This window comes from Xiphias gladius, chromosome 21 (assembly GCF_016859285.1).
Source record: "Xiphias gladius isolate SHS-SW01 ecotype Sanya breed wild chromosome 21, ASM1685928v1, whole genome shotgun sequence".
In the NCBI taxonomy this organism is placed as follows: Eukaryota; Metazoa; Chordata; class Actinopteri; order Istiophoriformes; family Xiphiidae; genus Xiphias; species Xiphias gladius.
The window spans coordinates 11,474,307-11,500,677 of record NC_053420.1 but is presented as its reverse complement, the minus strand read 5'-3'; the positions used below and the strand labels follow the sequence as shown (position 1 = coordinate 11,500,677).

Sequence of the window (26,371 nt, the reverse complement as noted above, 5' to 3'; positions counted from 1 at the left end):
GGAGCACGTGGGCTTGGTTCTAAGCAAAACACAGTGCTCACATTCGTGTTAATGAAGGAACATGATCGGGCAGTGTGGCTCACCGATGTGTCTTTGATACTTTTTGAACAACGGTTAGTATGTGGCGCAGAGGAATAAGCTGTATCAGGGTTCTTTCCCCAACATTATCTGTATTGAGAATATAAGTGAACAGATCTATGACAGTATCAGAGTACATTAGGATATTTTTTTCTCTCAGCCCTCTTGTGTTCACCTCTTCTCCCTCCCTCTGCCGCCTTCCCTTGTATGTGGTCGTCTTTAAAAAAAAATGTAAATCATGAGAGCAATATCAGATATGTTAGGAAAAAGGAGATGATGTGAAGTAACAGTAACAGTAGCAATAGTGATAACTGGAATGGCACACAGTAGAGCACATACAAACAATCCTACATGTCTGTCCAGCTCTTTTAATAGAAAAATAAAAGGAAAGGGGAAGTAGTCACTGCTATTGTTACAGTGTCATTCTATTAGTTGTATGTTGAAGGAAATACTGATGTAAGCATTGCTAAATGCTGCTGGTGCCATATGCACTGTTACTACTAATAATAAGTTCAACCCTGTGTGTAACGCGTACTCAGCATTTTCTTCCACCAGATCCGGATTATTATCTGGATCTGCACCAAGTGGAACAAACTCACATATTTAAACACCATAAATACGTATGTCTGATTTTTTTTTTTGAAATATCAAGATTCATACATTATTTCTTGAGAAATTGACGAAATGCCCTATATGGCAATATAAAGAAACATGATTAAAAAAAAAAAAAAAAAAACCTCCTGGATCCGCCCCTTTAACCGGATCCGCACCAAAATGTAATAAGTTCTCCCCTGGGCCATGCCCCATCCCTCCACCAAGTTTTATTGCAAAATCAGTTTAGTACTTTTTTTTGGTGTAATCCTGATGACAAATACCCCCCCAACAAACAGACGAGGTTGAAAACCTAACATAACATTACTAGGTAGACTAGTAATAACAATAATCCAACACCTGCACATGCGTACGTGTACAAATATGTGTAAACACATGTATGAAAGTCTCTTTTCCGCAACTGACCTCTGGTGCTGATGTGTTATCTGTTGTTGGACGCGTTGGGATCCTTAGACCATGTCATGTTTTGAAGATATTTCCTAAAGTCGCTCCAGTACTTCTCAAAAAAAGAGATGGCTTTCTATTACGATTAAGCATTATCTTTCATCTCTATAACCTAGATGAGGTTTTTGGCACAAAGAGAATTGTTTGTAGGCTCGGTTCGTATGCGGTTTTAGTCTTTTGACGGGGATTTCGTCAACAATAAGAGACTTATACTTTAAATATAAGTACTGGAAGAAATTGGTTAGCTGATTTGAAATGTATGACTTGCAATCAATAAATACAGTGTGTGTGTGTGTGTGTGTGTTTGTGTGTGTATGTGTGTGTGTGTTTGTGTATATCTCTATTTACACTCATCATTACTGAGAGGCCGGTTATCATGGAAATGATGCGGGACGTGTGGCCCATGTGTCATGCCCTTTTAAGAAAAAATGAGAAATAGTGGGGAGTGACGTCTCTGCGCACACAGGCCGTAGGCAAACTGACACTTGCGGAGCGGCGAGAGACAGCGAGCGAGGAACGGTGAGTGCAAATACCAAACTTTACCGGCTGCTAAACGCCGTCAAATAACTCATTTGCGTGGGCGCACGCAGCCGCGACACTTGCGGGGCGATAAACGGAGACCGCGGGGTGCGCGGCCCGTGTTTTATTTGTCGTTTAGGTGAGAAGAATTGTACCCCAAGTACGAAACGGGAGCGTGCACTCCCATTTTAGTCAAGGCCAGGCGGAAGGGCAGGTAGCGTTAGCAATCGGCTGTGGCTTTCCCGAGCGAATAACACCGGAATGCGGGTTGATTTTAAAACCTGCCAGGCCCGGTGGACGCACGGGCCGTGAAATGCGACTGAATGCAGCGGGTTTCGGACAACCTGGCTGTGTTTTGATCACACGCCGACGACGGGAATGTATCGGCTAGCTAGCTCGCTAACGAGCCGTAGCTAGCGGTTTGTGAAGTGTCGGCCCGTCGCAGGCAGTTAAAGCTAGCTAGTTAGCGGCATTTTGCTAACAAGCTTGGTAACGGGATTTAGTGTAGATGCTGGTATGTAACTGGATTGTTTATGGACAGATGATGGCCTCAATTGCCCGGATTATAGATTATGGTGTTTTGTTTTGTTTTTAAGGATTTATCGGTAATCGGGTTTATGATTTGAATTGATTTTTATTAATTTTAGATAAGATACGGTTGTAATAGTTACACATCGACGGAGTGTTGGTTGTTACTCAGTGGGGTAGTCACAGCCACAGATTGCAGGGATTTAGCATGACCTGGAGTGATAAACACATGCTACTGCCTTAAGCAAATTAGGTAGATTCACACTGAGATAACCCAGGAGATCAAATGACTTTCTCTTCTCTGGGTCCATGTTTTTTTTGTTTGTTTTTTTTTGTTTTTTTGCAGCCTGTTGCAGGTTATTTCTGCTGCAGACGAGAGTGGTTTTAAACAGGAAAGGTGTCTACTCATCATCCTCAAACTACTTTTACCGATAATAGATTAGCCCAGTAGGGCATCTGCAGGCCTTGAAAAGTCTTAAAAAGAATTCGGTGTCCTCAAAAGAAGGCCTTAGAAGGTAGGAGAAAATCTTGAGTTTAATTCACCAAAGTCTTCAATATTTTCTGTTGCTTCACATAGGCAGTAATGTTCATGTTGGAAGCTGTTGTGAGGCATTACATGCTTTTTAAACAAAAAGGATTATTGTGACAGTGGATTGTGCGCACGTTTTGTTTTTTTGTGGAGTGTCCTGTAGCAAAAACAGTCAGAGCTAACCCAATACTTCTGGGCCATATCCTTCCTACTGGTTCTCCATCATACTTTCTCACTTTGGATGGTATGATTGTAAAACATGTATTAAATTACATTCTATGTGGCGTTAAAAAGCTGTATTAAAAAATCTTAAATGTAATTTGTTGATCCCTGCAGAAACCCTGCCCAGTTGCCAAGTGAAAGACATTTCTGCAAAGAGGTTAAATATCTCAAAGGTGCCGTTTTTCACTCTGTGTTGATAGAAATGATATATCTGCCTCATCTAGTGCCATGAATCTCTTCATAACCCAAGTTTTGAGGATGAGAAACAAGTTACTAAACCTCCTATTCACCCCACTCCCCCACCCCCGTCTATACAAGCCTGCTGTCTGGAGTCCTGAACAGGAACAGAGACTGGAAGAGGCTATTTTAGTAGGCAGCTACTCCTTTTCCATCCTATCAGCATGAAGCCTTCTTGTGCTTTGGAAAGAGGATGTGGTTACAGGTCAAGGCTCCAGCGACACAGATGCATTCGGCTGATGTTGTTTGTCAGTTACAGATCTTTGCCATAATTAAGTCACAGAAAAGTTTTGTGTGCCTAGCTGCAGTTTTGCTCTGACTCATGGGGTCATTCAAGGTTGTGGTGGGCTTGAAAAGAGACAAAAGGAATATGCAACCAGAAAATGGGAACATTTGGTTTATTTAAGTCACTTATTTCATTTTAGGTTAGAATAGATATTAGATTGTACAGTGTCTTCAGAGAGATAAAGAAATGTCAGTGTAATCGAAATCTTTTCCCTTGAAGGTAGATATTAAAAACATCTGTTACTCTGAAGTCTTGATTTCAAGCTTTTAATAAAATAACATTACAGTAGTTGCCTCTGAGAAAATGTACCATTTCTTTTTTTTAAGCTGCATTGGTAAGACTTTGTTTTACAGGCTTGTAAATTCCTAATTTCCTAGGAAGTTTCCAGAGCAGCACTATGTAATTTGGCCCTAATTACTGGTAAATTAGAGCCAGAGTTCAAACGTTATACTTCCAACTAATTAATTCCAATTAACTGCTAAACTAGCAATTTCTTTAGTTAGGGCACAGCAGGTCAGCTTAGAATTTAGAAATAACGAAGTGTACCAACTGATCACTCTCTGTTTTACCTGTAAATAATACCAAACTATATAGTTCTTTCAATGAAATGTCTGAGGAGATTATTGGGAAATAAACTGGAATTTACAGACCTGTAAAGTAAAGCATTGCCAAAGTTTACAATAATTAGATAAACTGAATAATAAAATGAAATAAAATGAATATTGAATAAATTTAACTTGAGTTTAAATGGAAAAGTATTGAACGATATTCCTCTGGAAATCCACAGTTCATTCCAGGAAATGAAAGAATTATTAGGATATCAGTTGCAACAAAGTTAGCTCCAAAATAAAGCGTCACAGCTCCATCTTCTTTACTTAAACCCTTTCCTTGACAGGTTTTTCTGCTGTCAGTAGAATCTGGGTTATTCCCCTAAAGTTGGTGGTTTTTCATGCAAAGCTCACTGTGGTTTTGGTGGAGGTAATGAGTAACCAGGAGCTTATCAAGATTAAAAAACACTCAAGTGGAACAATTATTATATCCCCTTGTTTTTTACTACCCCTAAACCTCAAATGGATGCTTTTTTTTCTAACAGTGTAGCTTGTGTAATTGTCATGTGGGTCAACAAGCAGGCAAATAACAAGATGCCACAAGGGTCGGTATCATGCTGCTAGCTTAACCAGCGGATGTGTGCATTTTCACCATCCGCACTGGGTGGAAGACAGAGGGCAGCTGTCAATCATACCGCCTGCTGAGTCAGCTGCTGTGACAGCTTCATCGCTGTTGCATTAGCCTCACTAGAATAGGAAATAGTGAATCCTGACAGTTGTACTTTAGCTGTGTAGCCTCCTGCTCTCTAATTTGAGTTTTGAAGTTGATGCAGATTCACATTTGCGGCATATTCTTGCTACCACGACCACCCCATCCAATTTCCAGCCTTAGATGGATACATACCTTTGGCTGTAGAGGGTGAGAGATGCAGTGATGTCATGGTGGAGCATGTTTTCTGTGGCATGTGGCTTTCCCTCACTCCTTATTTGCTGGGGTTACTACGAGAGCAGAGGACCGGCCGTGGTGTGTTTGTTTTGTTGGGAATGACAGTGTGTAGTCGAAGGGCAGTGGAAACAGGGAGAGGTTTGGTGTTAAAGGGAGATGTCCTTAAATGGCTGTGTGTGTGTGTGTGTGTGTGTGTGTGTGTGTGTGTGTGTGTGTGTGTGTGTGTGTGTGTGTGTGTGTGTGTGTGTGTGTGTCGGGCAGATGGGAGGGTATTTAGAATAAGTGTCGGAGCAAGAGCGTCCAATTCAGTCACGTCCCTGATTTTGTTTTAGCCTTTTGTAGCAAAGGCTGCAGTCATGAGTGGAAAGCTCAAAAAGAAACGAGTTCAAAGGAAGAAGGGTGTTATTCTAATATTCTAATTGAACATTATGCAGAATTTATTTGAGTCTCGATCAATAATGTCATTTGCTTTGGGGAAGGTGATATTTATGCCTTGGCAGGCATCAAGCACAACCACTTTGCCATTCTTGGGAGAATGAATTAACACACTTTGAGCTGAGAAATTTTTTCCTTCACTCCTACTTGAGCTCAGTAAGACATACTTGCAATGTTGCCTTTTCAAGGGGTTTAATGCTCAATGAAGCGTTTTAACCTCAGAACTTTGTCTTTATTTGCAGGCAAAAGTTGTTTCATCTTTCCATGACCTGTCAAGCCTCATATAGTATTACATCAAACAGATAAATAAAAACGCAGGTGGGTGGCATAGTTACTTAAAAAGTTAGCGGGGAAAAATTTTGAACCACTAACTAAATCACCACTTGCAAAGCTGCTACAAAGACACGTCATAATAGGTTGTTGAACTAGTTGTTTTCATGCTTAACTTAAAAAATTAAGAACTAAAATAAATATAATAATAAACTAAAATGCCTAGGTTAGCCAAGTTTTTCCTGCTGTTGGAAGCACCTAAAGTTACATAAGGAGGAAAAAAAATCTGTATTAGTTCTCTTTTTAGTCACGTGATTGGTTACGAAACCGAACACTCATCGTCAGTATCAACATAATGTAAAACCCTACAAACACAGGGCATACAATGGGCTCATATTTAATGTATGTATCGAAAAGAACATGGAAACTTGTTACTTGTTGTAGATATTCAAAGAGGTAAAAATTGAATTACAAAAGTAGGCAAGAAACTTTAATATGTTGTGGCTGCAAATGGCATTTTTATAATCAGATTTTATAACTAGAAATTTCTGTGACTATCCTCACCACGAGAGAACCCTATTTATTAGGGCTGCTACTAATCATTAGTTTCATTATGGTTTAATCTGCTGATCATGCTTCGATCAAAAATAAAATTTCAAAAAGTACAGAGAAAGGTGACGTCTTCAAATGTCTTGTTTTGTTTCGCCAAGAGTCTAAAACCTAAAGATACTGTATTTACAATGATACTACAGAGAAAAGCAGCAAATACTGAGAAGCTGGAACCAGCAACTTTTTGGAATTTCTGCTTGACAAGTAACTGAAACGATTAATCGACTATCAACATAGTTACCGATCATTTTTCTTTCAGTCGACCAATCATTAAATCGCCTGATTGTTTCAGCTCATTATAAACTTAGGTAACCAGCTTGTGGCAGGAAATAGCAACTTTTTGGTAAAATACAGATAAAACTTACACTGACCCACCTATTTAAAAAAATTCCGGGTACTTTTTTGGCCAAAAGATGAAAGCCATGGTATGTTTCATGCACCTCAGTATCGCTGGCCATCCGAGGATGTTTTTTTTTTTTTTTTTTTTATAAAGATGCTACTTTTGGGAGAGGCAGACATCTTTTTGTAATGACCTTTTGACACAGTCACATACTGCACTAATCTAACAGCCACTGTCACAGAGTGGGTTCCTGACATCATCTGCCTTAGCAGGGCTCAGTCCACAGTGTCCATGCAAGATACATGATGTGCAGATAGCTGACAAGTGAGGCCTAGCCTAAATCTAAGTGTGGCATTGTCTCTGTGACATTGTATATGTGACACTGTGCATGCACTTGACTCTGTACTTGAATGTTTACATGAGAGTGCAACAGAGACTGTTTGCATAGCACTTGTGCAGCCCTGTTCTTTTTCTTCTCCTTCCAATGGCTCCTCCCTAATCGTGCAAGGAGAACTTCTTTGTGTGTAGAGGATTAGTGAATATGAATTATTCACAGTCCGGGCTTCATATCCCACATGGTCACTGCTTGTGTTTGAAGCTGGAGGTCCTTAGTCCTTTGTCCACCTCCCCTGAGTATTTCAATGGAGTGTGCTGTAAAAAGAACAGTGTAGGAGGGGATCATCTGATTCCCACAGAGGCTGGTGATTAGCTTTTGATGGTTTGCAAAAAAGGTTGATTGTCAAGCAAGGCTATACTGTCTTCTTTGTGACCAGATTTTAACATAAGCCACTTTCTAATTTTCAACACAGTCTTGATGCCATCAAGCTGCACTTTTCAACCAATGACCCAAAAGTATTGGTCTCTGGTTTTTCGGGACCGAGGTTCATTACAACATAAGCTACCAGTCCTGTGGTGTGTATGCAAGAAAACCTCGTGTTGAACTGTTTTAGTTTTTCCTAAGGAAAGTTTGGGAATAGCACAGCCAAAGGTCAAGCTTGTATCAATAACTGGAAAATGTGATACCAAAAGATAGCATTATCAACAACAATTAGTTGATTCATTGATTAGTAGATCAACAGAAAAATATCGAGCAACCATTTTGATAATCGATTAATCGTTTCAGCCATTTATCAAGGTAAATCTCTGGTTCTCCAGTGTGATAATTTTCTGCTTTTCTTTGCTGTTTATCATTGTAAGCTGAATATATTTGGGTTCTGAACTGTTGGTCAGACAAAGCAAGACATTTGAAGATGTAACCTCGGACTCTGGGAAATTATGGCAGAAATTGGAATTGTCACCGCACTTCAGTCTGTGTTGTTATTTAGTATTAAACTACTACGATGCAGCATAACAGCATTAATTGTACTAACAAGGGAAAAATATTTTCAACACGAATTCTAAAAGAAATGCATGGTATGTCATAATTTTCCAGTGAAAACCTTGTATATCCAAATTTGGACATTTTGACTTGTTCATTTATATTAAATGAAAAGTGTTCTTCGATGGGTTAAGAGAATTTCTTCTATTTCTTCAGACAAATAAACCATTTAAATCCCGTTGGATTATTATGCATTGTTGGAGGGTTGAAAATGTTTTGTAGATGAAATCAATCATTTGAGACAGCTGTTAGCCATCAGCCTTTATAGAAATATAATTTGATATGAAGTCAGGTCAGTGGACAAAGAATCAGAATCTCCCCTCTTCACCCAGCTACAGCTAAACCTTAGTGAGGGAGTGTCTTCATCGCTGTAGCCCAGCTTGTAGTGACCCAGTTGGCTAACTCGACTGACTTTACGCCACAGTGTGTGCCAATGATTCAAAGCCTGCTCGTCTCTTAAAGGGATATTCCAGTGATTTCACAATTTCCTCCCCATCGCAGTTTCCTCTTCCCTCAGCTGTTTTCTGTTATTAGTCAAAAGACTGACACTATATTGCTGTTTTACAATACCAAAAATGAATGAGTGACTAAAACTCTGACAGCAGGGTGTGTTTTGGTGTATAAAAGCCAGATGATGGTGTCATTAGGAGGAATATCTGCCAGATACATCTATCATCTCTCCTTCAGTTCCCCCTACGCTCATACACATCACAGCTGGTTTGTGTTAGAGAGGGGTCACATACTCTTCACCTCCTCCACCCTGGAGCAGCTCCACTTATGGGTGTTCCCTCTATTGTTGTGCTGCGTCTTGTCCATAACTTCCAGGAATGACTAGAATCCTTCTTCTCTAGAGTGGAAAAACGCAGAGACTAAACTGGGAAAATTCCTTTGTTTTGCTTGAAAAGAAAGTTACTTTGAGTAGAATTTGTTGTTAGTTTTGTTATACTTTTTTTTTTTTTTTTTTTCACACCTTTCTCATTTAGTTTGTCCAATTTTGCTTTTCCCTGTTTGTCCACTGCAGACTGTTGGGCTGTCCGGTGAAGCAATCCCGCCATGCGTGAATACAAGCTAGTGGTGTTAGGCTCTGGAGGTGTGGGCAAGTCCGCTCTGGTGAGTATCCAGACTTTCCTGACCCCCTTCCTGCCTCACTCTGCTTCCTAAAGACTTCGTAGGACTCACAGATAGTTGTCAGTGAAACAGCAAGATATTTTGCTAGCTTTTGGAGCAAAAGTATGTGGTAAAAGAAGGCAAGGTAAATCAGGGAGGGGTTTTTTTGTCAAAGAAAGCTACAAGAGCACAGATGAAACTGTCCTTTTCCGAATTTTCTACTTGTTTCCTGACAAGTGTTCACGCCTACTATCTTCTAGGCCAGTTTTATGTGGTTCTCTGTAGAAATTAGCCGTGTCTGCTGCAGGCTTGTTGATTTTGTGTCTGCGGTTCCCATCCATTTGTTGGTGTGTTTTTGCTAAAATTCAACAGATATGCCAATTGCAACAATTTACCGTAAAATAATTTGAAACCCAAATTCAATAAGGCCAGAATACATATTTTAATCAGTTTTCATATTTTTTTCCATGAAGTTTGATGAAGAACTGACACAAAATCTTGAACTTGTATGTATTTTATTATCAATACAAGGTTGTCAGGAGAACATACATGTCTGTGAAATGTTATACGCCCTGCTTAGCTAACTTCGACCAGGTGTCAAAGTCAGATTAATCCCTCACACTGGCAGACTGACATGTTTAGATCTTAAGATGTTATCAGGTGAACTCTGTCTACCCCTAATTTAACCTGCCACTAAGCATAGTGCTTTATATAGCTCAGTCCAAACCTTTCATTTGCATATAGTCACACATGTCAATAAAATGAATGTACTAGGCTTCATTTTAACTCTTTCTGCCGGCCACTACCTTCATGAACATCCTGATTCCAGATGTCCTAGTTGTTTTGATAAGGTAGAAGACATGGGACTTTTGCTATATTTGCAGCTCCAGACGTTTTGTTCTTGTGCCCAGGACGTCACATTGATCTGATGTCAGCTTCATCTGTGTCCTCTCTTGCAGACAGTTCAGTTTGTACAGGGAATCTTTGTGGAAAAATATGACCCTACAATAGAAGACTCATACAGAAAGGTGAGTGTCCCGTGAGGGGGGAGAGGGAGAGGCAGTGAGTCCTGGTTTGGAGTGAGCTGATTGTTAGCAGCTGCTCTGCAAGTTCACGTCATGATATTGTGCTCTTGTTTTCTTTCATGTAACTCCCTTCATCTCCCTGTTACCCTCTCTATCTCCCATGATTTTCCTTCCTTTTCTTTCCTTCTGACTTTACATTTTGCTCTTGCTTAATCTTTTTTCTTCTGTGTAAGTTTTCTCTCTTGGACATTATTGTATGCAGGAATTTAAACATGGAATATGATGTGCCCAGTGACTTTAAATTAAGTTTTACATTATCTCACTCTGTTTCCATGTTTGTTTGTTTTTCTTTTTTTTTTTTTTTTTTTTTTTTTTAACAGCAAGTGGAGGTAGATGGGCAGCAATGTATGCTTGAAATTCTCGACACAGCAGGCACAGTAAGTGAACTCCAGTTTTTCTGTGTATAAAGATACCTGAGTCACTGTATTGAACTCTGACATTGTAGGTGATGGTAAACTCTGTGTCTTCCAGAATAGTAATTTGCTTTGAGGGTACACAGGGCTGGTTAAGATAAATGACTTTTTATGAGATGTAAATATATGAAGGACAGTTAAAAAATACAAAGAATGTTAGATTCTGCCAGTAAATAAATGAGCTGAAATCGTCTTCAAAGATTTTCATTAGCTGAGAACCCCCCCCCAAGTGTACTACGCTACCTCAAAGTTGCACAGTATGGTGGGGCTTGTTAAATTTTTTTTTTTTTTTTAAATGTATAACTAGTTCACCCTTTTTCTCAGCACAAGTTTGCTAGAAGTATATGATTAAGGAACTTGCGTACAGTATACCTGATTGCCGTCATGCTGATGGTGCACAAGCAACATTTGGAGGTCGATTGGTGCTGATAGTCTTCTGTGTCTGCACAATGCTTGACAAAGATCCAACAGTTGCACTGCACTGACTGACTAGGGCTGCAACTAATCATCAAATTTCCTTGAAAAATCATTTGGTTTATAAAACAGCTGCAAATGGTAAAAAAAAAAAAAAGCATGTTTTGTGTGACAAATAGTCCAAAACCCAAAGATATTTTTAGTTTACTATGAAGAAAGACAAGGAAAGCGAATCCTCAATTTGCAGAATCTACAAACATCAAATGTTTTTCACTTTTACTTGCAAAGCAGCTTATTGTTTTGACTCAAACATCCACGTTATGTAGTGTTTCTCAGAAGAGGTCACACAAATGCGACTCCGTTAAATGCCATGGACTTTTACAGTAAATCTTTAACAGTATATAAAATGCCAGAAGGCACATGACAGAGCTCATGCCCCATTCTTCCTCTTCATTTTCCCTGCCGTGTAGGAGCAGTTCACAGCGATGAGGGACTTGTACATGAAGAACGGCCAAGGCTTTGCCCTGGTATACTCCATCACAGCACAGTCCACCTTCAACGACCTTCAGGACCTGAGAGAACAGATTCTACGAGTAAAGGACACAGAGGATGTAAGTGTACAATATTCACACTTTGGCTTACAAGCATGTTTATATCAACTCTTCCAAATTTTGACAGAACTTTTTCTCACTTTATTTTATTGTAGATCATGACTGAATAGGGTTGTAGACACCAAATACAGTAGAAAATAGTACAGATCGGTTACATGTGCCCTACTTCCATGTTCTCAGCCGCCTACATTGTTCTGGGACCTGATCACGCTGTTGCTATGGACACCATTCAACACTGTAATCACTGCATCTCATGCCAGTAATTACAAATTTGTATTACCTCGACATAATGCAGGTGGTGTCACATTGTTACTTCTGTTTTGTCTGTAGAATGCAAACAATGAAAAAGCACTCAGTGAAACTTGAGTACTGTACTTAGCGTATTGTCATGGAGGTCCCTGTGGTTTGATAACTTCATCTGTGTTTAACACGGAAACAAAGTACTAGTTCTTTTTGATCAGAGTCCAAAAAAAGTAGGGCGCTGTCTTTGTCTCACTAGGAGATGTTAAACCCTTAGTTTTGTTTTTTGCAAAGACGATGTGGTTTTCCCCTTCACATCTGCTCCTCAGCTTGGATCTATAACAGTGCAAATAAAAAGAGGATGTGTTATCTAATTATTTTCCTGCTTTGCTGTTTGTCAGCAGCACATTTCCATTTTTCTGTATCTCTGGTAAATAGCTGTTGGAGTGAGTAAACCTTCCAACCCCTTTCTGGTTGGGGCAGTGCGTCAGCAGAATCTAAGATGCCCTTTTTTGGTGATCTCTGGAGGGAATGAATGTTACCATAACCCTCTCTCTCACTCTTTCCTCCCTTCTCTTGCTCTCTGTTCCCTGTCAACCATCTATGAAGCCCCTCTACAGCGTGGTGCAGAAGTTTTATACCACTCTTTTCTGTTTTTCTACCAGTCCTCCTCTTGCTCCCCTTCCTCTATATTAGCTTCAGTATACTCCTCTGCTTTTTGTTTTGACTGGCCTTTTCAGTGCCTGTTGCTCTGTGTTTCCCCCTCTTCTCTATGGCCTGCCTTGTGGTTGTACTGTGGTCTGGCACTCTGTGTGGGTGATTGGACTGTCAGGGATGATGTGCAAGGAAAGCCTCAGCTCATCAAAAACACACTGGATCGTGAGGCTGTGGTACTTCATTAGAGCCTCCGTGGTTAAGAAGCGGAGGTTACCCTCAGGCTAACAGATGGATTGCAGGATCAGTGGCTCCTCAACATGCAAGAAAACAGTTGATGTCCCTTTTTTTTTTTTTTCTCTGTTTAATATCCCCAGTTTAAACAATTGTGCTTATCTGGTTATTATGTCCACACTGTCAGCTATCAGTCCAGTGGAGATTTAAACCGTAACCTATGATGGCCGTGACATCTGTTTATCTTACTTTGCCCCTTGCAGGAATGCCCGACCAAAGGAAATGCTTGACATGTTTTTTTTTTTTTTTATTCCAAGAGGACAGACTTCTTATTCAGTGAAAGCTTTCAAGCTATTGCAGAGCTAAAGCAGGCACTTTAGTTGCTGCTGCAGCTGTTCTCATTCTCAGCTCTGCCATGCACCATTTACTGCAAAGCTGGCAAAATGTACAGACGCACCCTATATTGCCAAGCTCAATTAAAAAGCCTTTTAATGACTGTACATTGAACACAGTAGGGCCAAATTCCATCTCCTTAAATAAGTTGTTAGGAGTGAGGAATAAAGTAGTTGTCAGTGTATTAAAAGCTCACTTCCCCTACTTCCTTCCACAGTTCTTGTGAAAGAGGTCTCATGACTTTTCCGGGCCATCTCTGTCTCTACTTGTGACTAGAATGATAGTTATGCCTGACTCCATGCTTATCACCATACCATTTGGAGCAATTGGCTCCATTCATTTAAACTACTCTATACTGCCCTGTTCGGGGTCCCTGCAATCCAATCTCTAGCATGCCATTGTGGGCGGGATAGGACCTGCCTGTAGCATGCTAACAGCGTCTGAACAGATTCTCTGTGGGATGTGTGGATTCTTCAAGTAGCCTAATGCTGCCTTGTGTGCTGCTGACACCGGACATTTTTTCTTCCCTGCATACCTTCATCCTTCCATCCCTCTCTCCATCCTTTTTATCCCAGTTTGGCTCAGAGTTTGTGTTAGCAGGGCATACCACTGGTTCTCCCAGGACCCCTGGGAGAAATGTCATTCAGCAGTCCGGTGCGAAGGCTTGTTTGGATATCAAACATCAAGCCAGCAACCTCCGTGGGGTTAATCTAAACATCGCAGTTTCCTGTCGTCTGCCCCGCAGCCTGGAGAGAGCGAGAGTGAAAAGAAAAAAGGCCCCGGGAATATTCATCTTATACCTTCAAAAAGCATTGGGAGGAATGTGGCCTTACTGATGTCTAATACGACCCCTTAACAGTAGACTTGTGTGTGGGGAAAAGGTTCGACGTATGAGCAAGTTGGTGCATGTGAGGAAACTACCATGTTGCTTACAAATATCCAGTTTTTCCAGATCCACAAGACACGTCTGGGGGCAGTTTCTGTGTCATAAGAGCGTAGTGAAGGCAGGATTTCCCATGCATAGATTTATTTGTTGCAGGCTCACTACAAATAGATTTCCCCAGCTGATTTATTATTGGCGCCTGTTGTGCTGCATGCAAAGTTTTCCACTAGTTGATTATGTCTGTTGCTTTCTGAGCTGCACCGTGAACACAAATATGCTGTGAACCTTTTGGAAAACTCAGAGGAAATACTGAACTCGTCCTCAAACTTGAGGCTTGAGTCTTGATGCTTTGAGGCCCCGTTTGAATGTGGAAACGCACTGCATGCCGAATGAATGCAAACACACAAACAAACAGTCTCACACTATCATGTAATTCCAGGGAACAGCCAGAGCGTGGAATCCAGCTGAAATGTTCGAAAACATTCAGGAAGGAAAGCGATGTTATCCCGGCTGGGCGGGGCTGCAATGGCTTCCTCCGGGCCAGCGTGCTCCCTAGATAGCCGGTCAGGAAACAGCAGGCAGGATGAGACGCATCCCGACACCCTGACTGCCCAAGCTCTGCCCAGTGTGACAGATAGGGCTGAAGGTTGGACTAGAATATTCGCTCTTCCTCAGAGAGTTTTTGTTTTTTTGGCCTTGGTAGTTAAAACATCTGACTGAGGGCACAAAAGAAGTGTTGGGTATTTGGGAGATTCCAAAACTAGCTGGACTTCATCGTGTTCTCAGTATTAGTTAGAAAGGATTTCCTTGCTATAGAAACAAAACAAAAAGAAACTACCTTCCTTGCTAGTTCATATTGATTCTTTAATCTCTTCTGTTACTGTTGTGTAACCTAAAGGATTTTCTTTACCTTCCCAGAGAGATGGATTGATTTTCTTGATCATCTTTATTACCCTCCCACATCCAGGTTTCATATTGAAATGAATAGGCTACTTCACTGATCTCTTTTGTTTTCTTTGTTGTGAAGTGTTGTCCTGATAGTGATCTTTCCACCTCCCAGGCCTAGTCTCAGTGTCCATCCTTAGCACTTAACCTTCACTAACTTTAATTTTGCCAGTGTTAGATTCATTGTTATACTTCTTCAGGGGTTGGCGGTAAGCCTGTATGAAGGAGTGAATTTATTTAATATACCGATGTGATTGAAATTAGGTCAGTTTAGAGTCATTATTATGGTTTGGGTAAATGGTCGATTAATTGCCCAGCCCTATGTGTGAGTGCAGGTGTTGTCCAAGGGCTCTAAATGCTTCTTGAGAAATGGCACAGCGCTGAAATAATAAAGTGCTGCCTTAAGAGTAGCAAGAACACCTGTTGGGATTTGTAACGGGAATGTTTCCTGGTATACATCCTATACCACGGCATATGATGATGCTTTGTTTACAGAAGTACAGCAGGTGCTGCAATGCCAGTTTAATCAAGTCGGTTTCCATCAGTTTGTATTGCGCTTTTTCTTTGATGCACCAACTTTCCACCACGGTCAAGCATTAAAAGTTTTTGCAATATCCAAACTTTGTGTAACTCTTGGGATTTCCACTTTTATTATTTATGCACAACTTCAGAATGCACATTAAAGCAGGTGCACATAAATGTGCACTGTGATGCATTTGCGAATTTTGGTCCTTTTTATTAAAAGAAACGCGTTTTTCATGTGTACATAGCTATATCTAAAAAGAATGTTTTTGGAATGCGTACTGAAGCTTGGGTGTCGTATTGGCACAACATGACGAATGCAACCTTACCATAACTCACTGTTCCACTCACCATGTTCTCATTGCTTGAATTCCATCTTCTATTTCACGTTCACTTTCCGACCCTGCTTTTCTTTGTTATCCTTTCTATCGTCTCACTCCTCATTTGCCTCCTTTACCGAACTTTCCTCTCTACTTGCCCCCTCGTTCTTTCCCCCTTTTTCCTCTATTTATTTAAGGACCCATGGACTTACCACTCAAAATAAATGTCAAACACATTTGTTTCATCAGCATTTTTTTATTCAAATCTGTTGTTTTTTCTTCTTCATGTACTGATAATTTTGTCTTTATTGATGTATTATTTTGCCACAAAGTTCTGTAAATATTTAAAAGATTCTATTCTGGCTGCATTTATGAGTCTAAGTCCTTTTCATTCTTTTTACAAAAAACACAATAAAAAAACAATCATAACACATTATATCACATTAAATCATTATAACACAAAATCACAAATATGCCTTGTGTGTCTTCAGGTGCCAATGATCCTGGTGGGGAACAAGTGCGACTTGGAGGATGAGCGTGTTGTGGGGAAGGAACAGGGCCAGAACCTGGCCAGACAGTGGAACCACTGTGCCTTTTTAGAGTCCTCTGCTAAGTCAAAGATCAACGTCCTCGATGTGAGTATGCACCGAAACAAACCAGTGGCGACAGTGCCCACACCGTAAACAGCCAGTCCTCTGAGACCAGCATCAATACTACATTCTTAGTTCGTCAGGGAATTGTTTAATCGGTGACAGCTCTAATTGTAAGAGTACCCTCATCAGCTGTGTTTTTATTTTGTATTAAAAAACCAAAGTATGGTTTTATAAAAGATGTAGGTACTAAAGAGCTCAGCTGAAATAAGACCTCCTACTCAGTGCTACATGTTTGTTAAACCTACTGTGTGAGTAAATGTTGACATCAGTCCACTTACTGATGAGGCTTCAAGTGTTGGTTTAAACTTACAACAGTGTTTTAGGATTGTATGAAAGAGGAGAGATGAGTTTACCAAGTGTAACATTACTGATAGGTTTGTTCTCTTTTCGTCTGCTGTGTCTCTCTTAGATCTTCTATGACCTGGTCAGACAGATAAATAGGAAAACGCCAGTGGAAAAGAAGAAGGCAAAAAAGAAATCCAACTGTGTCCTGCTTTAAAGACCCCTGCTCCAGCCCCTGCAGCAGCTCTGAGCCAGGTGTGTGTCACCTAAAACACATAACGTTAGTCATAAATACGCATGCAGCTGTCATATTCTTGAGGTCATGATGCGTAGACAGGTTGTCAGGTTAGTTAGTTTTATGTGATAGCCTTGTTCTTCCTCTGTCAACTTAGATGATGCTGCCGCCATCAGTTGTAGTTTATCATTCATCAGTTTCTATTACGAGTTTGTTTGCCTGCAGCTAAGTCAGGTAGCTGTAATTTAAGGCTACAAGATGTTTTAGTCTTATGAGAGGCTCATGAGAGTGCGCATCGATGCACAGGATTTAACGTAGCGAACTGAAATATAAAATCATTTGTTCTTTGTCCTGACCAAGTCAGTTTTTCCCTCATTTTATAACCTTCCGTATGTTTGGCCTGATTGTGTATAGCCACATGCTCTCCTGATGTGATGTTGAGTTTCTTTGGTGAGGTCTTGAAAAGCATTAAATTTGTTTTCAAAAAGTGTGGATCTACCTTGTGTATAGCACAATATTACAATGTGTCAGCAGTTGTTACTGTGCCTTGTTGAGCTCTCCAAGAGGAATCTAAGCACCTAAGGAAACTTGGAGAAACCTTTTGAAGGTGCGATTCAGAGAAGTGGCCCCCCCTCCAGGCAGCTGAGGGTGCAACAGATGCTATAGGTGGTGGAAATCGAGATTACAACGAATAAAATTTCTATAATGGAAAGTAAGCTGACCTTAACTAACAGGGTTGTTTTTTTTTCCTTAATATATTCACTTCATAGTCACATCTGCCCTGGCCTGGATTCATTTAACTGGACCCAGTACACATTAAAAGAGTTTTCTGTGTGTAGTTTTTCAAGTGCAGCTGACTGATGGTGAGGCATTGTAAGTTTTCTGTAGTCCTCGTCTGACGATAAATTATCCCGTGTAACGAGAGATCAGTCAGACATCTTGCTCACAGGTTGTATGTGTGGGATGTGTCTTTTTACTTTCTATAAATGACTGCAGTTGTCATCCTGTGACAATGGATAGCATTTCAGTACATGTTTTCGGGCAGGCTGAAATCCCTGAGTCAGCTTTCAAAAGTTTAACGTTTTCATTAGTTTTTTTTTGTTTGTTTGTTTGCATCTTTATTGCTGTTGAATGAATGACTCACTGCACAATGGTTGGATTTAGATAAGAAAATCAATTAAAAAAAACTGCTGGTTTTGTCCTGAGAATGCTGATCTGTCATCAGGTTGTTTCCCAGAAAAATCAGATTCGCTTCTTCTTTTTTTTCACTTTTCTCACAGTATTTTTAAAAGTTTTGCTGGATGTTGGTAATGGGGAAGTCTGAAAACAGTCATGATCAGTAAACCAGGCCGCTGATTCCTGTCAATCCCCTCTTCAAAGACAAGATTGTCTGTTAATGTTTTGATTTAACAATATTTACTGTATATGACGAAATCTTCATTTATGGAAGGTTTTGGATTACTGCTTGATGGAAGCCAGGATTTAAAAAAAAAAAAAAAATAATATTAAAATGAAATTGAAATTTTTTTTTTTTTTTTTTAAACAATCGCCTTAAATATGGTGTACGTTATTCTAGCTGGCGGTAGGCAATGTGAACAAGATCTTCTGTCATGGTGTAACTAATTTTATGCTGGAATCATATGTATCGCAATACAGTAAACCTTCAGGAAAATTTAATTGAGAAATGAAACTATTGTTATTTTTAAAAAAAGGTAGGCAGTAATTGGTCTTTTCCAGCATTTTGTGAGCAACCGTGATCTGATTTTATGCTGCACATGGCATGAGTTTGGGAATAGCAGGGCACAGTGAAAGGAGTAGGTTACCTGGCTGAGAAGTTGAAGGGGTGCAGCCTGTCGTCTGCAGCTCCTCATCTCACAGCTCACTGAGGATGTTCCTTCTTGTTCCATTACTCCCTGCAATATTTCAAACTGACCCCACTGCTTAAAAATGCCCAAAATGACCATTGTCTTGCTTTGTAGACATGTAGACATTTGATGAACAATAGTTGTATGTGCTAAGCTCAATGACAAACACATTGCATTTCCTGTGACTACTTCACAATAAAAGTCAACTCGTGTTTCGCCAGTTAAATGCTTTTAATGTGAATCTGCTGCAGTTTTCATTAGCGGTAACTTAATACAGCATTTTTTTTTTTTTTCTGGGAATGTCGTCACAGACACCCAGTTTGTAATACTGCAAATATATAAATATTGCAATACTTTCATCAGGCTCAATCACCATTGTGTTACCTCATTTGGCGATAGACTTAACAAACATATATTTAAATGAAAACCTTCAAGCTTTTCACTTTAAATACATGCAAAGCAGAAAGGACTTTTTTTTTTTTTCTTTTTTCCGTAAATTAGTAATTTAAATACCTGACAAATCAAGGCACTTCATCATATTGGTGCAAGGTTCCTGTAATTCCAAAATTAACACAAAGAAGTCATGCTTATTGATTTGCAGCTCTGCCAATAATGGTCTTTAACAGCCAGAAATAATAGAGGCATAGCTACCTTGGTATGAGCAGAGCAGAAGACTTTCTGCAGGGTTATATATAACATATACATGTATAATGTCATATTGTCCACTTCTAATATAAACTCCTAGCACTACTGCAGGTCAGAGTTCATGTATACTGAGAGCTCCTGATAAGATATAACCCAAGTTAAACCCTTTGTCACTGATTTATGAAGTCAAAGCATGTTCCCACCCTGATGTGGAAAGTTTCCTTTTAGATGATGAGCTTAGGCTCAGTCAGTTGAGGGAGTCTTGTGAGATTCTTATAATGTGCATCCACCCTCACATGGAGATTACTGGGTTGGGCCTCCGGTGTTTCCAAACACTGAAGGTAGTGATCCTTAAAGGCTTCATTATTATTGAAACTAACCAGGTTGTATGTTGATGACATTGGTGTTTTTATAGCTGCTTCCCATGGCCACACTCAAAGTCAGGGAGAAAAGTCTGTTGTCATAGCTTCAACTTGGCTGAATCACAATACCACCTCAAAATTTATTCAAAAACTTTGTCTGTCTTAGTGGACTCAATGCGATGAATCATTCGAATGGAGATAATGGCGTGCACTTTTGGACAGTCTCTCCTTGAAGGTAGTCTTTATGTTGTTTGTAAACCCTGCCTTACTGTTGCACCTGCATGCACCTGGCCAGTCCCTGTGTAAAGTGGTCATGATTGTTGGGTTGTCTCTCGTAGGGAAGTTACAAAAACATTTCTTTGTGTTACTCGGCCTGTTTTGTTGATGATACAGAAGCTTCTTTGAAGAGCGTTGAGGCCTAAATTTTTTGGCTTTTTGTCGAAAACCACTGCATTTGGTGAGTTAGATTGATGGGCAGCGGGTTGGCAGAATCAGAAGGGAGAATTTGACCTTCAGCTGAAGGACTTCAGTACAAGCTATCATTTTTGTGGTTGTAAACCGCGCCTAATGTTCCATGAGAAAGACGCTGACTCTTTACCATGTTTAGGGAGCCTGTACTGTAGCTGACCCTTGTGTCTGAGTGGACAAATAATTTCTTTACACGGATCAACACATGTCCTTCAGTAAGCTACCACATTTGATGATCACGTTATCCTTATTAGATAAGGTGCATATAGTGGGCTGACTGCATCCTCACTCGAACATCTTCTGCTAAATCCACCGTAGAGTTCTGAAGAGAAACTATGGCCTCTTTTATCACTTTATTCATCATGTAAAATCGTGCGTCTGCATCCACATAGCATGCAGGACAGCTGACATGAAAACAGATGAATAATATATTCTCAGTGATCTTTGTGCAGTGTGCTATCATTGAAAAATTAGTAGACCGGAAAATAAAACTGCAAAATGACAAAGCTAATTATGTGCAAGAATAAAGAGCAAACAGTTTAATAGCACTGAAAGTTAAAAAACAGGAACGTGAAAATATGCAGATGTAATATAAAGTGTACAGATGTAACATAAAAAAGTGGGTTTGGGGTCAGTAGTAGGACCGTTTCTTGTTTAGGTATTAAAAAGGGTGTAGCTGAACAAGCCACAGCTTATTAACTTTTTTCCCCCCAGTGTTTTTGTCATTGTGCAGTCTCTCATTGAGCCTTAAAATCACTGTTAACACGTTTTGGTTAACAGTGTTGTCAGAACAAGGGCTCAGTGCTGTCACACCAGCGAGGTACAGCCAGCCACAGAGATTTTATATCTACCTTATTCTACACTGCAAGTTACTTTTAACTTGCAGTGCAAGGAAGGGGGGTGTAAAACTTTGATATTACCGATAACGCCGGATTAGCGAAACAGACAGTACCATTGTGCCCAGCCCAGACATCAGGGTCGCTAAGCCACCCACCGCGTTCCTCGTCTGAATCCATCTGTGTTGGGCAGTTAGAGGTCCAGAGTGTGTGAGAGCGGGGCCTCTGTCAGCAGGCCCCGGGGCGGTGTCTGTCCCCCCTGCCCCCATTCACACGCTGGCCAATCCAGCGAACCAACACTAATGGGATTACAGCCCCACTGTTCCACTGCTCACAACACACCAGCTCATACACTGCAAGAGAGGGAGAGGGGTTACAGTGCCAGCCTCGGACAGGGCAGAGAGAGAGAGTTAATGGGACATTTCACTTTGTGGCCATTTTCCAGTTTGCTGACCTCATGAACCTATGAACTGCAGTCTCCGATTTTACTGTGTTCACTGGGGACAGAAATTGTCATGGAGTTCCTGACATGATACCGTAATGATTCCTGATGTGCTGAATATTAGTATTTGCAGTGGTGTCATTTTTTCCTAACAGTATAGGATCACTTTAAAAATCTACGCTTGGTAGGACATGTTCAAGGAGTTAAAAAAGAGTGTGTCTTTAAAGATGTAAATGTTTGCTTTCAGAAAACTCCGGACATACCGTATAAGCATGGTTCCAGATTCTCTAGGGCAGATGCAGAAACAGGTGGTCTTCTTTTCCCCTCAGAGTTTTTAATTCTGCATAGCGCGTTGAGTCAGATGTAACCACATGTTGTTTTATCACCGCAGTACGTGACTTTACCATCAGAGTTTATAGACTTGGTAATTGAGCTTCGGGTTGTCCTTTGAACTTTCAAAGTTAAGCTGGATGTTACTCCAGCTGGGAATTTTGGATGTAACTCTCTAACAGACATAATAAGGGGCCCTTTTCACAGCAGACATGTTGAGTTGTCACAGCAGCAAAAGCGCAGGTATAACACTAATAAACACTAAAACAGCATGGCCCTGGATCTGGAATACCTAAATGGAGTGCAGCCATCATTAGTCTTTTTAATAACTCCTGTGCTTTTCCTACTATGACGAGTCAAAATGTCTGCCGTGTAAAAGGTCTATTGGCTCACCCCTACCAGACTCCCCCTCCACACCCTCAGACCAGTCAACTGCCCCTGCTGCCTAGTTGGATGACCCATAAATGACTTAAGGAGCCGGCTGGGCATACACTTGCAGGATTATGCACGTGCTCACTTCTGTCCTGCCTGCGCTTCTCCCTCAGACTTTGGATGTTGATGTGAATGCTGTTTCAACCGTCGCTCCTGTACCCTCTTTAAGCATCCCCGAAGGAGCTCAACAGACAGGCCTCGCATGCATTTTTAGAAAGTATCAGAGGGAGGGATCCCTGGACAGTGGATCACAGCAGCTGGTCAGAAGTTATGAGCAACATAAATCAGTGGTCACTCAGAGCTTCCTTATACATCTGTTTGTCCTGAAAGCGCCTCTGGTTTAGAGGGATTAGTTGTAAGTGGACAAGGTTTTTCGTGCCTCTGCGCGCTCTCATTCACTGCTGGCCTCAATTCCTGCTCTCAGACCTAGACTGTAAGAGACAGTAGGTGATGGTCAGAAATGGGGAACCAGCTTTCAAAGTGAAATGTACGTTTGTACAGTCTTTTCAGGGAAAGATTTAAAAAAAAAAAAATGGAACTGTTTTCCAAGACCCTGGCTTGTGGAGAACCTTTAAGAACTGGTCTTAAGACTGGTCCTGAACTTTAAATTATGAGTAAAAAAAAATCCTCAGTAAAAAGTTTGACATGGAGCGTGGCATAGAAATGCTACAGGTAATGTTTAGCTGAGGTTTAAGTGTGATTTTATGTGCTGACTGCGTCACATCTTCATACACACCTTGTAAGACTATCCGTATTTCATTGTGTCCAACACTTACATGCTTCAATATACTGAAACATCCAAGAGGAGTTATGTCGACAATATATTTGTGATATTATTCATAAAAATCTTAGATAAGTTAAAGAAGGCAGTAGTAACCATTTTAAGTGAAACTCTTCTCTGAAGTCGACTGATCCATAAAAATCCAGTCCATAAAAAGTTTACCGTCACATTTCTTTACTTAGAATCAGTTTTATCTGTCCTTAGCAGTTTGTTTTGTTCATCATCTTTAAAAGTCACTAAAATTCTCACATCACTGCTTAGTTAATACCATATTTAGAGTGTATTTTGTCATCGATATAGATGTGGTTAATGTGAACAGGAAGAATCTCACTAATATGTGGACATTCGATTGTATACATACAGAAACCATCATGTCATGAACTTTTTAACGTTTTATGGGTAATGTGGGTGTTGGCCTTGTATTTTATCTTATATAAATGTATCCTCATACACCTCGTGTGTAGCCACTGCCTCTGCTGGTAACAAAGTCAGGAAACCCCCGGAGCCCCCTTAAATATAGGAAGCTGAGAGCAAGTCTTGACATTGGGCAAGATTCATGCATGTTTCTCTTTCTTAATGCTAAGAACATCAGCAGAATTGCATCATTCTTAAAATAATGTTGCATTTAAGACCAAGATTTTACTCTGAGTGGCTTTATTAATAACAACCCTAGGCCCGCATTTATCAAACTCCTAAGAATAACACTTAATAAATCTCTAAACTACCAACCTAAGAGTAAAAAAATGTTCTTGGCTGAGTGTGAGCAGTAAGAAACATTTATCAAGTGATTTCCTCCTCCTTGCAGTGAAGCGTAAAAAGTAATTCTAAATAGCAGCTCTGTAGTGATCACATGATTGATCACATGTAAATTTAGAAATGGAATAGCAAATCAGAGAAATAGATTGACCCTGTATGTGTCATATTGTACATTGCTTAAAAAAAAAAAAAAAAAAAATCCTTCCTGGTTATTCAGTGGGTGGTTATACTGCAAGAACATACTAAATTATTATCTTTATCATTTATAATCTTTATTTTAAAAATCATTTTATTTGTGTGAAATCTAAAAATCTCAACATGGGAAATTAACAACAATGTAACATTTATAATTTAAATAAACAAGGTTGAAAAAAAAGGACATGGGCTGAAATGGAAACAAAATTTGTGCTGCTGCTGTTAGACGAGGTGCGTCAGAGAAAATCATATAATAATTATTATCGGACAAAAAACAGAGGTTCTTGGCTCTGTGTTTGTGCTGCAGTCATCTAGGATCTACTCTTAACCAATTTAAGAGACCTCAGGAGCCCTCTTACATTTTAAGAGCGTTTTTAAGTCAAAAAAAGTTTGATAAAGTTTTTTATTCTTACAGTTGTAAGCAGGAGTAAGACTAAGGGATTTTTAATTCTACTTTTCACTTAAGTCCAATATTTAACTTTTGGCCGTTTGATTAAAAACGGACCCAGATTTCTATTCTGTCCCGCTACATTTTCCTCCTTCTCATAGGAATGTGCAAACAGATGTAATGTCACTGGATGGCCACTAGAGGACAGTGAAAGCTAATAGATGGCGTTTATGACATTGGAGTGAGGATTGATTCTGGATCTGAACGTTGATGATACATGAAATGAGGACTAAACCGCTGTGCTCTGTTGCAGAAATGCTGTAATGAAGAACTGTTGCCCTGATTGGAACGTGCCAGCATTCCAACAGCCCCGACCCCCCCACCCCTTCCCTCCATCAGCCATAAACGGTGAATCAGCTGACTGAACTGCTCCTATCAAAGAGAGGATGATCTACACGAGAGAGCGAGAGAGAGAGAGAGAGAGAGAGAAAGACAGTGAGAGAGAGAGAGAGAGAGAGAGAAGACTCTGGTCTCTCGCCTCCGAGGAACTTCCTCTGTGTCTCAGTTACAGTGTGAACCCTGAATGGACAGTCTCCATTTCTGCACCAACAAACAAAACACCACAAACTGATGATGATGATGATGATGATGATGATGATGATGATAAAAATGCAGCAAAGCCTCTGAAAGTATAAAAAAAATAGTCCATGAGCAGCCTACATGGCCAGAGAGCAGCCCTTTATTTCTTTTTCTTTTTTTTTTTTTTTTTTTTTTTGGACAGTTAAACAAAAAGAAAATAACAGCGTTAAAGAAGGAAAAACAAAGTTAGAATTTGGATTCAGTATTTTTCATCTTTTTCAATATCAATATCGTATTTGAAAGACATGGAAGTTGACCTCTTTAGTTGTATGATTATAAATATTCTTCAAAAACGAGCATGAAAAAAATGCATCAGTTATTAAGTGTAGATGTTTTCAAGTGAAATCAAGTGGAAAAGTGAGAAATTTTTTATAGCCATACACCTATTCTCCATGCCTGTCATGTCAGTGATGATAGATCAAGGTCTATAATATGTATTATTATTTTTATTATATATTTTTTTTCTTTGTTCGCCCTGTTGTTCATGGACTTCTCTTCTGCAAATATCTCTCTTTGATGTGACTTAATTTTATACTCAGTCACTGGGATTTCATAGCTCCCATAATATATTCTAATGCCATTTTTTGCATAATAATGCTTCAGAAAAAAAAATGGGCCTTTTATAGAAGAAATATGGGGAAAAATAAGGATTGATTTCTATGTCTCTTGAAGCTGAAATATATTATACTAAACCAACTCTAATAATGCTTCTTGTGTTTTTCTGTCAATGATGTTCCAGCTTTTATGGATTATTAAAGTACATTTTAGTACATTTTCATTATATTGGTCGATGTATTTTTGTGAATTAAACTTTTATCCAAAGCGGATTTGACTTATTTCAGAAGAGTGAAATTAAAAGGTGTTTTTAAAGGGCTGGAAAATGTCGCTCTAGTTAACTGGGTATTAATTCTATACAGTGAAACCAGTCTGTTCACGGATCAATAGATGGCATAAAAAGGACAGTCGCTGTCAGTGTATTACAGTACATGCACTTTACAACTAGTCCAGTGTTTAAGTGTATGATCTTTGTTGCGTACGATGTTTTGCTGTACTTCTAAAGACCACTAGGAGTCAGTGTAAGAACAGAAATGTTTCTCCCATCCAGTGGGACGACGCCACAGACTGCTGATTCAGTAGCAAATTACATAATGCGGCTTAATGGGGCGATGAATATAGTGCACAGTGCATCTTTTTCATGATAATTCTTCTTTATGCAAAACACCTTGGGTAATGGGAAGAGGAGAGGATGATGTGTGGGTT

The 26,371-nt window shown here is 39.9% G+C and overlaps 1 protein-coding gene across 2 annotated transcripts; it reads left to right on the top strand.

The window, feature by feature from the left end:
- Nucleotides 1-1,520: 1,520 nt before the first annotated feature.
- On the top strand, nt 1,521-25,894 carry LOC120807409 (ras-related protein Rap-1A-like). 2 transcript variants are annotated; one of them, XM_040159419.1, is made up of 8 exons: nt 1,521-1,653; nt 9,003-9,091; nt 10,048-10,116; nt 10,494-10,550; nt 11,471-11,611; nt 16,294-16,437; nt 16,865-16,992; nt 24,786-25,894. In XM_040159419.1, exons 2-7 carry the CDS (start codon nt 9,035-9,037, stop codon nt 16,952-16,954), a joined length of 558 nt encoding a protein of 185 aa, XP_040015353.1. In that variant the 5' UTR covers nt 1,521-1,653; nt 9,003-9,034; the 3' UTR covers nt 16,955-16,992; nt 24,786-25,894. The 2 variants fall into 2 exon arrangements, with proteins under 2 accessions (XP_040015353.1, XP_040015354.1); XM_040159420.1 differs by lacking the exon at nt 1,521-1,653 and adding an exon at nt 1,723-1,792.
- Nucleotides 25,895-26,371: the final 477 nt, after the last annotated feature.

What these genes read in the sequence shown, in the direction of transcription:
- LOC120807409 (XM_040159419.1), top strand. Translation starts at nt 9,035, where the DNA reads ATGCGTGAATACAAGCTAGTGGTGTTAGGCTCTGGAGGTGTGGGCAAG. An exon ending in TTCTCGACACAGCAGGCACA is followed by an intron (nt 10,551 to 11,470) that starts GTAAGTGAACTC and finishes CCTGCCGTGTAG; the next exon opens with GAGCAGTTCACAGCGATGAG. An exon ending in GAGTAAAGGACACAGAGGAT is followed by an intron (nt 11,612 to 16,293) that starts GTAAGTGTACAA and finishes GTGTGTCTTCAG; the next exon opens with GTGCCAATGATCCTGGTGGG.